This window comes from Oncorhynchus clarkii, chromosome 18 (assembly GCF_045791955.1).
Source record: "Oncorhynchus clarkii lewisi isolate Uvic-CL-2024 chromosome 18, UVic_Ocla_1.0, whole genome shotgun sequence".
NCBI lineage: Eukaryota > Metazoa > Chordata > Actinopteri > Salmoniformes > Salmonidae > Oncorhynchus > Oncorhynchus clarkii.
In genome coordinates this window covers 71,359,015-71,371,889 of record NC_092164.1, presented here as the reverse complement: position 1 = coordinate 71,371,889, position 12,875 = coordinate 71,359,015, and the positions used below count along the sequence as shown (strand labels likewise).

Genomic DNA, 12,875 nt, shown 5'->3' with positions numbered 1-12,875 from the left:
TCACCAACAATTTAGGAACCTCGAACCAGGGTAACTAATTTCATATGTGAAAACACCCTAAATCACCCATGGATTATCTCTCAGTCTCCGATCCCCTGGTGCGTTTTAAAAGGTCATGAGAATCTAGCATCATTCCATGGATGCATGGATGGGCTTATTTGTTCTGTACTCTTCCTGTTCTGACGTTCCATTTACCGATTCATCACTGGGAGTTCTCTGGATTCCATCTGTAGCAGCCCCGGAAAAACCAGGACGGGGAAGAGTGAGGGATGCATGAATAATTGGATAATGTACGGGATGTGGGGTGTGCGCGTTTGTAAAGACTAAAGAAATATGTGCCAGCGTGTAAAAGTGCACGTCAGCTCCTCGTCCCAGGCAGAAGCTGCAGAGAGAGAGAGAGATGTAAAATACACTGGACAAAACATTTATATTTCCATGAGATACAGGGTTGAAGGAAGGAGCATGTTTTAACAAAATAAGGACATATACAGGATACTACTCTCCACAACACTATGTCACCAGGACATATACAGGATACTACCCTCTACAACACTATGTCACCAGGACATATACAGGATACTACCCTCCACAACACTATGTCACCAGGACATATACAGGATACTACCCTCTGCAACACTATGTCACCAGGACATATACAGGATACTACCCTCCACAACACTATGTCACCAGGACATATACACTATACTACCCTCTACAACACTATGTCACCAGGACATATACAGGATACTACCCTCCACAACACTATGTCACCAGGACATATACAGGATACTACCCTCTACAACACTATGTCACCAGGACATATACAGGATACTACCCTCTACAACATAACCTTCACTATGTCACCAGGACATATACAGGATACTACCCTCCACAACACTATGTCACCAGGACATATACAGGATACTACCCTCCACAACACTATGTCACCAGGACATATACAGGATACTACCCTCTACAACACTATGTCACCAGGACATATACAGGATACTACCCTCTGCAACACTATGTCACCAGGACATATACAGGATACTACCCTCCACAACACTATGTCACCAGGACATATACAGGATACTACCATCTACAACATAACCTTCACTACAAATCAACACTCCAAACCTACTATCTAATTTTAGACAAAATAACCTGGAAGGATTACTACTACCAAAGATTCTTATTACCAAGTACTATACAGCACATGCTCTGGCAAACCAACAACCAGCTAAAGAAGAACAACAGAAACCTGAAAACATGATCCAACCTGGAGCTGAGTGAGTAATGTTTCATCAGAAGCTACTTTTTAAATCCAATAAGTAAATAAATTACAATGATATATTTTACTTTATAAAGACTGAATGCTAAGTCAGGCTTCCAAGCTTAATAGGACAAAATAGATCCGGCTGCAACTTCAATTACCACTGAGCCCAACAATGGCAGGAAAGTTTCAGAGCCTCTCCCACCCAATTGCAGAGGCCTTTGATGCCCCCTCCCTCTGTGCAGAGGTCATTAAAATATAGTACCCCCTGGATGTAAAAAATGAGAAGGCACAGAAAGAGTTTAATAAGAAGCTCCTTATGGAAATTCAAAAGACGCTTTCTGTTGACTTCTAATAAATGGGAACATAAACAACTTAATCTTCCACACAGACCATCCCCTGGCATGGCGCAGTGCTATATTAACTCTACTCCTCTGTTAAGAGGGGGGGGGGGGTGTTACCTATGGGTGGAAACTCGGGATGTTAGACAACGAGGACTCTGCGTCAGCCAATGGGAACGTGTATAAGTCTGGCTTATCATAAGGTACTCTACCTCAGGTGAGGAATACCTCGAGACTTCTTTAATATTAGACATCGCACACCAACTGTTATTGACAAAAATATACACACCCCCACCCCTCGTCTTACCAGAGGTAGCATCTCTGTCCTGCCGGAGCGTCGCATCTGGGTGAGCATTTTCTTCTTTCCTTATGGTCTTATAAAGTTGGTTGAGAGCGGTCTTAGGAATATCCCACCAGTTCTATATTGTACGTTTCATCATTCAGTCTCTGTGAAACATAAGATGTTCCAGTTTTTAATGTCCCGTTGGTAGGATAATCTTAATAGTGGGTCAGCAATTTTATTTTCTAGCGATTGCACTTTTAACAAGGAGAATGGAAGGTATTGGGAGTTTACTCACTCTTCTCAGAAGAATGCGTCCCCTTTTCCGGGCATCTTTTTTCCACAAAATGAGTGGATCTTGGCCTGTTCCAGTGAAAGTAGGATTCCTTCTCGTCGGGATCGTTAAAGGAAAAGTCCGTGGTGAGTTTTCGCTTTTCTGATGTCCAGAAGCTATTTTCAGTCGTAGCAGCAACATTATGTACACAATAAGTTCAAAAATAAGTTACACAAAACGGGAAAAAAATAGCAAAATTGCGTCTTGGTCTCATCGTTACGAGGAACATGACAGAATAACCCACCAAACCGTGAAAAGAAGGAACAACGCTTAATGGGGAAATGGACCTGGGAGGAGTTATTAGGTGGAGCCCTGGACACAGCCGGGGGAGTATCACCATCCTAAGGAGGAGTTAGAGGCAGCAAAAGCGGAACGGCGATACTACGAGGAGAAATACCGGAGAATAGAAGACGAGCGAAGATATGAAGGTCCACGGCTAGCACGGAAGCCCTTGAGGCAGCCCCAATATTTTTTGGGGGGGGGCAGCACACGTGGAGATTGCGTGTGCCTCGGCAGTCCAGTACGCCATGTTCCTCCTCCCCGCACTCGCCCTGAGGTGCGTGTCCCCAGCCCAGTACCACCAGTGCCGGCACCACACACCAGGCCTACAGTGTGCCTCCAGGGTCCAGTACGCCCTGTTCCTGCTCCTCGCACTCACCCTGAGGTGCGTGTCCCCAGCCCGGTACCACCAGTGCCGGCACCACGCACCAGGCCTATAGTGACCTCCAACGACGGGCCACAGTCCGGAACTTTCAACGACGGGCCACAGTCCGGGAACCTCCAACGACGGGCCACAGTCCGGAACCGCCTACGGCTAAGTTCCTTAGTCCAGAGCCTCCGACAATGATCCACGGGTCAGTGCTACAAGAGCGAACTCAGGGTAAAGAAGGGGGCGGCGTCCAGAACCAGAGCCGCCACCGAGCTTAGATGCCTACCCAGACCCACCCATATAGGTTTAGGTTTGCGGCCGGGAGTCCGCACCCTTGGGGGGGGGGTACTGTCACGCCCTGACCTTAGTTATCTTTGTTTTCTTTATTCTTTTGGTTAGGTCAGGGTGTGACGAGGGTGGTATGTGTGTTTTTGTCTTGTCTAGGTCTTTTTGTAATTCTATGGGGTTCTGGTATGTCTAGGTATATGTAGGTCTATGATGGCGACGAACGTGACATGTGGTGTTGATAGTATCTGACATGAAATGATAAAATTTACAGACCACAAATTCCAAATGTCTAAACTCTTTAACATCATCCTCAGCTCTTGCATTTTCCCCAATATTTGGAACCAAGGACGCAGAAATGTCCTCCTTGTACAACATAGAACACCAAATAACGCATGCAGTGCAGAATTAGGCCTATTCCCGCTAATGATCAAAATCCAGAAAATAGACATTAATTTCTACAACCACCTAAAAGGAAGCGATTCCCAAACATTCCATAACAAAGCCATCACCTACAGAGAGATGAACCTGGAGAAGAGTTCACTAAGCAAGCTGGTCCTAGGGCTCTGTTCACAAACACACCCCACAGAGTCCCAGGACAGCATCAAAATCAAATCATGAGACAACAAAAAGACAATTTCTTGACACATTAGAAAGAATTTACAAAAACACAGAGAAAACTAGAATGATATGTTGCCCTAAACAGAGAGTACACATTGGCAGAATACCTGACCACTGTGACTGACCCAAACTTAAGGAAATCTTGGACTATGTACAGACTCAGTGAGCATAGCCTTGCTATTGAGAAAGGCCACTGTAGGTAGACATGGCTCTCAAGAGAAGACAGGCTATGTGCACAAAATGTGGTGGAAACTGAGCTGCGCTTCCTAGCATCCTGCCAAATGTATGACCATATTAGAGACACATATTTCCCTCAGATTACAAAGACCCACAAAGAATTCCAAATAAAATACAATTGTGATAAACTCCCATATCTACTGGGTGAAATCACAACGTGTGACATCACAGCAGCAAGATTTGTGACCTGTTGCCACGAGAAAAGGGCAACCAGTGAAGGACAAACACCATTGTAAATATTTCACTTTTGTTTATTATCTATTTCAGTTGCTTTGGCGATGTAAACATATGTTTCCCAAGCCAATAAGGCCCCTTAAATTGATATTGAATTGAGAGAGAGAAAGAAAGAGAGAGAGAGAAGATACTTTGTTCTGTCTGAGTTCTGAATGGGTTCTGACTGGGTTCTGTCTGCTTTCTGAATGGGTTCTGACTGGGTTCTGTCTGCTTTCTGAATGGGTTCTGACTGGGTTCTGTCTGCTTTCCGTCTGGGTTCTGACTGGGTTCTGACTGCTTTCTGTCTGGGTTCTGTCTGGGTTCTGACTGGGTTCTGTCTGCTTTCCGTCTGGGTTCTGACTGGGTTCTGACTGCTTTCTGTCTGGGTTCTGTCTGGGTTCTGACTGTGGTCTGTATGGGTTATGTCTGGGTTCTGACTGCTTTCTGTCTGGGTTCTGTCTGGGTTCTGTCTGGGTTCTGACTGGGTTCTGACTGCTTTCTGTCTGGGTTCTGTCTGGGTTCTGACTGTGGTCTGTATGGGTTATGTCTGTGTTCTGACTGTGTTCTGTCTGGGTTCTGTCTGGGTTCTGACTGCTTTCTGTCTGGGTTCTGTCTGGGTTCTGTCTGGGTTCTGACTGGGTTCTGACTGCTTTCTGTCTGGGTTCTGACTGGGTTCTGTCTGCTTTCCGTCTGGGTTCTGTCTGGGTTCTGACTGCGTTCTGTCCAGTGGTGAAAAGTATTTTTGGGTGTCTGTACTTTACTTTACTATTTATGTTTTTTAGTAATTTAACTTTTATTCCACTACATTCCTAAAGAAAATAATGTACTCCTTACATTCCCTAACACCCAAAAGTACTTGTTACATTTTGAATGCTTAGCAGGACAGGACAATGGTCTAATTCACACCCTTATCAAGAGCACATCCCTGCTCGTCCCTACTGCCTCTGATCTGGCAGACTCATTAAACAGAGAACATCCCTGCTCGTCCCTACTGCCTCTGATCTGGCAGACTCATTAAACAGAGAACATCCCTGCTCGTCCCTACTGCCTCTGATCTGGCAGACTCATTAAACAGAGAACATCCCTGCTCGTCCCTACTGCCTCTGATCTGGCAGACTCATTAAACAGAGAACATCCCTACTGCCTCTGATCTGGCAGACTCATTAAACAGAGAACATCCCTGCTCGTCCCTACTGCCTCTGATCTGGCAGACTCATTAAACAGAGAACATCCCTGCTCGTCCCTACTGCCTCTGATCTGGCAGACTCATTAAACAGAGAACATCCCTGCTCGTCCCTACTGCCTCTGATCTGGCAGACTCATTAAACAGAGAACATCCCTGCTCGTCCCTACTGCCTCTGATCTGGCAGACTCATTAAACAGAGAACATCCCTGGTCATCCCTACTGCCTCTGATCTGGCAGACTCACTAAACAGAGAACATCCCTGCTCGTCCCTACTGCCTCTGATCTGGCAGACTCATTAAACAGAGAACATCCCTGCTCGTCCCTACTGCCTCTGATCTGGCAGACTCACTAAACAGAGAACATCCCTGCTCGTCCCTACTGCCTCTGATCTGGCAGACTCATTAAACAGAGAACATCCCTGCTCGTCCCTACTGCCTCTGATCTGGCAGACTCACTAAACAGAGAACATCCCTGCTCGTCCCTACTGCCTCTGATCTGGAGGACTCACTAGACAGAGAACATCCCTACTGCCTCTGATCTGGCAGACTCACTAGACAGAGAACATCCCTACTGCCTCTGATCTGGCAGACTCACTAGACAGAGAACATCCCTGCTCGTCCCTACTGCCTCTGATCTGGCAGACTCATTAAACAGAGAACATCCCTACTGCCTCTGATCTGGCAGACTCATTAAACAGAGAACATCCCTACTGCCTCTGATCTGGCAGACTCATTAAACAGAGAACATCCCTACTGCCTCTGATCTGGCAGACTCATTAAACAGAGAACATCCCTACTGCCTCTGATCTGGCAGACTCACTAGACAGAGAACATCCCTGCTCGTCCCTACTGCCTCTGATCTGGCAGACTCACTAAACAGAGAACATCCCTGCTCGTCCCTACTGCCTCTGATCTGGCAGACTCATTAAACAGAGAACATCCCTACTGTCTCTGATCTGGCAGACTCATTAAACAGAGAACATCCTTACTGCCTCTGATCTGGAGGACTCACTAAACAGAGAACATCCCTACTGCCTCTGATCTGGAGGACTCACTTGACAGAGAACATCCCTGGTCCATCCCTACTGCCTCTGATCTGGAGGACTCACTAAACAGAGAACATCCCTGGTCCATCCCTACTGCCTCTGATCTGGAGGACTCAATAAACAGAGAACATCCCTGGTCATCTCTACTGCCTCTGATCTGGAGGACTCACTAGACAGAGAACATCCCTGTTCATCCCTACTGCCTCTGATCTGACTCATTAAACACAAATGCTTTGTTTGTAAATTGTGTCTCAGTGTTGAAATGTGCCCCTGGCTATCCGTACATTTAAAAACAAGAACATTGTGTCATCTGGTTTAATTAATAATTAAATTAAATTATTTATACTTTTACTTTTGATACGTAAGTACATTTAAAACCAAATACTTTTAGACTTTTACTCAAGTGGTATTTTACTGGGTGACTTTCACTTTTACTTGAGTCATTTTCTTTTAAGGTATCTTTCCTTTTTCTCAAGTATGACAATTTAGTATTTTTTCTACCACTGGTTCTGTCTGTGTTCTGTCTGTGTTCTGGCTGGGTTGTGATTGGGTCCTGACTGGGTTCTGACTGCGTTCTGTCTGGGTTCTGACTGGGATCTGTCTGGGTTCTGTGTGGGTTCTGACTGGGTTCTGACTGGGTTCTGACTGAGATCTGACTGGAATCTGTCTGGGTTCTGTCTGGGTTCTGTCTGGGATCATTTAAAACCAAATACTTTTAGACTTTTAAGACTGCTTTCTGTCTGGGTTCTGTCTGAGTTCTATTTGTGTTCTGTCTGGGATCTGACTGGGTTCTGACTGGGATCTGATTATGTTCTGACTGGGTTCTGACTGGGAACTGACTGGGTTTTGACTGGGTTCTGACTGGGATCTGACTGGGATCTGACTAGGTACTGTCTGGGTTCTGACTGGAATCTGACTGGGATCTGATAACGTTCTGACTGGGAACTGACTGGGTTCTGACTGGGATCTGACTGGGTTTTGTCTGGGTTCTGACTGGGTTCTGTCTGTGTCATTCAGTTCCTTGTATAGAGCATTGAGCACTCTAAATAGTTTGAGACAGCACTTAAAAAAACTCTCTAGTTTAGGTGAAGATGATGTTAACCTCACTAGGGACGGTAACATCCCACCCGGCCAACATCCAGTGAAATTGCAGAGCGCCAAATTCAAAAATACTAAATTCAAATATTTGAAATTCTTGAAAATATATCTGTTATACATCAGAATAATAATTATTATTATTATTAAAATACTAGCCATTAAAAATAGTGGTAAACTGTTTTTTTTGTTTTGGTGGGTGGTTTGTCCTCAAGGTTTCGCCTGCCATATCAGTTCTGTTATACTCACAGGCATTATTTTAACAGTTTTGGAGACTTCAGTGTTGTCTATCCAAATATACCAAAATGTGCATGTCCTAGCTTCTGGGCCTGAGTAACAGGCAGTTTACTTCGGGCACTCTTTTCATCTGAATGTCAATACACCCTGAATGCACCCTACCCTAGAGAAGTCAACATTACAAACAGGTGTTGTTTATTCTATCACCCAACAGGGTGATATAGGTGCACCATGTTAGCCAACCTAACTATACTCAACCATGTTAGCCAACCCTTCTCTACTCTACCATGTCAGCCAACCTAACAATACTCTACCAGGTTAGCCAACCTAACTATACTCTACCATGTTAGCCAACATAACTTGACTCTAACATGATAGCCAACCCTTCTCTACTCAGCCATGATAGCCAAACCTTCTCTACTCTACAATGTTAGCCAAGCCTTATCTACTCTGCCATGTTAGCCAACCCTTCTCTACTCTACAACGTTAGCCAACCATTCTCTACTCTACAACGTTAGCCAAACCCTTCTCTACTCTAACATGATAGCCAACCCTTCTCTACTCTACAATGTTAGCCAACCCTTCTCTACTCTACCACGTTAGCCAGCCTAACAATACTCTACCATGATAGCCAACCCTTCTCTACTCTACCATGTTAGCTAACCTAACTATACTCTACCATGTTAGCCAACCTAACACTACTCTACAATGTTAGCCAACCTAACACTACTCTACCATGTTAGCCAACCTAACACTACTCTACCATGTTTGCCAACCTAACAATACTCTACCATGTTAGCCAACCTAACACTACTCTACCATGTTAGCCAACCTAACCATACTCTAACATGTTAGCCAACCTAACAATACTCTAACATGTTAGCCAGCCTAACAATACTCTACCATGTTAGCCAACCTAACACTACTCTACCACGTTAGCCAGCCTAACAATACTCTACCATGATAGCCAACCCTTCTCTACTCTACAATGATAGCCAACCCTTCTCTACTCTACCATGTTAGCCAACCCTTCTCTACTCTATCATGTTAGCCAACCTAACTATACTCTACCATGTTAGCCAACCTTACTATACTCTACCATGTTAGCCAGCCCTTCTCTACTCTACCATGTTAGCCAACCTAACACTACTCTACCATGATAGCCAACTTAACACTACTCTACCATGTTAGCCAACCCTTCTCTACTCTACCATGTTTGCCAACCTAACAATACTCTACCATGTTAGCCAACCTAACACTACTCTACCATGTTAGCCAACCTAACCATACTCTAACATGTTAGCCAACCTAACAATACTCTAACATGTTAGCCAGCCTAACAATACTCTACCATGTTAGCCAACCTAACACTACTCTACCACGTTAGCCAGCCTAACAATACTCTACCATGATAGCCAACCCTTCTCTACTCTACAATGATAGCCAACCCTTCTCTACTCTACCATGTTAGCCAACCCTTCTCTACTCTATCATGTTAGCCAACCTAACTATACTCTACCATGTTAGCCAACCTTACTATACTCTACCATGTTAGCCAGCCCTTCTCTACTCTACCATGTTAGCCAACCTAACACTACTCTACCATGATAGCCAACTTAACACTACTCTACCATGTTAGCCAACCCTTCTCTACTCTACCATGTTAGCCAACCTAACACTACTCTACCATGTTAGCCAACCTTTCTCTACTCTACCACGTTAGCCAGCCCTTCTCTATTCTACCATGTTAGCCAACCCTTCTCTACTCTACCATGTTAGCCAACCTACCTATACTCTACCATGTTAGCCAGCCCTTCTCTGCTCTACAATGTTAGCCAACCCTTCTCTACTCTATCATGTTAGCCAACCTAACTAGACTCTACCATGTTTGCCAACATAACTTGACTCTAACATGTTAGCCAACCTAACAATACTCTACCATGTTAGTCAACCTAACTAGACTCTACCATGTTTGCCAACATAACTTGACTCTAACATGTTAGCCAACCTAACAATACTCTACCATCTTAGCCAACCTAACTATACTCTACAATGTTAGCCAACCCTTCTCTATTCTACCATGTCGGCCAACATAACTTGACTCTAACATGATAGCCAACCCTTCTCTACTCTACAATGATAGCCAACCTAACTATACTCTAACATGTTAGCCAACCTAACAATACTCTACCATGTTAGCCAACCTAACAATACTCTACCATGTTAGCCAACATATCACTTCGCTACCATGTTAGCCAACCCTTCTCTACGCTACCATGTTAGCCAACCTAACAATACTCTACCATGTTAGCCAACCTAACACTACTCTACCATGTTAGCCAACATATCACTTCGCTACCATGTTAGCCAACCTAACAATACTCTACCATGTTAGCCAACCCTTCTCTACTCTACCATGTAAGCCAACCCTTCTCTACTCTACCATGTTAGCCAACCTACTCTAACCTACACATCATGGGGTTACATGGTTTCATTAGATGATATTGCATCACACAGGCACACTTGACATTATAATCTTATATTATAATCTGATATTATAACATTATATTATAATCTGATATGATAATCTGATATTATAACATGATATGATAATCTGATATTATAACATGATATTATAATCTGATATTATAATCTGTGCTGTGTGATTGCAAAATAGATGGCAATCTAGGTCTAGGACATTAAAGGTGAAATGTTGAAATTTTCCCTGGAAAGCCAACATTTATTTTATCCAACTATTTTACCTGTCAATCAATGTGTCTCTTCCCTTCAGAGATTGACCAGGGCAGCTGTGGCGACCCAGGGATACCGGCCTACGGCAAGCGGGAGGGGACAGGTTTCCGCCACGGGGACAGGCTGCACTTTGAGTGTCTCCCTGCCTTTGAGTTGGTGGGAAAGAAGAACATCACCTGCCAGAAGAACAACCAGTGGTCAGCCAAGAAACCCAGCTGTGTCTGTAAGCAGTGATCTGTCTCCTATACAACACATAATGTATGCTAGCCCAGCTGTGTCTGTAAGCAGTGATCTGTCTCCTATACACATCATGTATGCTAGCCCAGCTGTGTCTGTAAGTAGTGATCTGTCTCCTATACAACACATCATGTATGCTAGCCCAGCTGTGTCTGTAAGCAGTGATCTATCTCCTATACAACACATCATGTATGCTAACCCAGCTGTGTCTGTAAGTAGTGATCTATCTCCTATACAACACATCATGTATGCTAGCCCAGCTGTGTCTGTAAGCAGTGATATGTCTCCTATACAACACATCATCTTTGCTAACCCAGCTGTGTCTGGAAGCAGTGATATGTCTCCTATACAACACATCATCTTTGCTAACCCAGCTGTGTCTGTAAGCAGTGATATGTCTCCTATACAACACATCATCTTTGCTAACCCAGCTTTGTCTGTAAGCAGTGATATGTCTCCTATACAACACATCATCTTTGCTAACTCAGCTGTGTCTGTAAGCAGTGATATGTCTCCTATACAACACATCATCTTTGCTAACCCAGCTGTGTCTGTAAGCAGTGATATGTCTCCTATACAACAAATTGTCTTTGCTAGCCCAGCTGTGTCTGTAAGCAGTGATCTGTCTCCTATACAACACATTGTCTTTGCTAGCCCAGCTGTCTGTGAGTTACAAGACTCCTTTGCTAACCTAACTCACAGTTGACTTAGCGATGGCATGCAATTAGCATCAAGTATCCAATCCCAAATCCTTGCTAGGCTCACAACTCTCTGCTGTAGAAACGTCATGCTAAAAGTGTTTATTTGGGTTTGTCTGTTAGGTGATGCCTGTGATTAGATGCTACTGTTTAGAGATGCTACTGTTTTTTGTCTTCCACATTATCTTATCAATAATGGAAACCTTATCTCTCTCGCTCTCTCTCCTGCTCTTCTATTTGTATTTCTTAGTTTTAATTAGTTAATAAGCCCTCCTATTGTATCCAAATCCACAGCCTCTGCTCAGTAAAGCAGGGGGATAATGTGGTCGTTCACACACAGTCACGCTGAGCCTCACAACGCACACGCACAGTCACGCTGAGCCTCACAACGCACACGCACGTGCACAGTCACGCTGTGCCTCACAACGCACACGCACGAGCAGAGTCACGCTGTGTCTCACAACGCACACGCACGAGCACAGTCACGCTGTGTCTCACAACGCACACGCACGAGCACAGTCACGCTGTGCCTCACAACGCACACGCACGAGCAGAGTCATGCTGAGCCTCACACGCAGGAGCAGAGTCACGCTGAGCCTCACACGCATGAGCAGAGTCACGCTGTGCCTCACAACGCACGAGCACAGTCACGCTGTGCCTCACAACGCACACGCATGAGCAGAGTCACGCTGAGCCTCACAACGCACACGCATGAGCAGAGTCACGCTGAGCCTCACAACGCACACGCATGAGAAGAGTCACGCTGAGCCTCACAACGCACACGCATGACCAGAGTCACGCTGAGCCTCACAACGCACACGCATGAGCAGAGTCACGCTGAGCCTCACAACGCACACGCACGAGCAGAGTCACGCTGAGCCTCACAACACACACGCACGAGCACAGTCACGCTGGGCCTCACAACGCACACGCATGAGCAGAGTCACGCTGAGCCTCACAACGCACACGCATGAGCAGAGTCACGCTGTGCCTCACAACGCACACGCATGAGCAGAGTCACGCTGAGCCTCACAACGCACACGCACGAGCAGAGTCACGCTGTGCCTCACAACGCACACGCATGAGCAGAGTCACGCTGTGCCTCACAACGCACACGCACAGTCACGCTGGGCCTCACAACGCACACGCACGAGCAGAGTCACGCTGTGCCTCACAACGCACACGCACGAGCAGAGTCACGCTGTGCCTCACAACGCACGAGCACAGTCAATGTGCTGACTGTTAGCTGCATGTTCCCATTAGATTTGTCCTTCCCTACTCTACCATTACCATCCTCATATAAGTGAATGACACCACCACCAATATGATGTATGGTAACCTCATTAGTTTGTTCAGGAACAACAAAATAAAGATTCATAGTTTACCTCAAATT

General features: G+C 45.2%; 1 protein-coding gene across 1 annotated transcript in view; it reads left to right on the top strand.

The window, feature by feature from the left end:
* The window catches only part of LOC139372403 (CUB and sushi domain-containing protein 2-like), a 773,740-nt gene that overhangs the window by 418,862 nt on the left and 342,003 nt on the right, over window positions 1-12,875 (top strand). Inside the window, exon 14 of the mRNA XM_071112112.1 lies at window positions 10,588-10,770. Within this exon, the coding sequence (XP_070968213.1) occupies window positions 10,588-10,770 (183 nt within the window). The remainder of the gene's footprint in view (window positions 1-10,587; window positions 10,771-12,875) is intronic.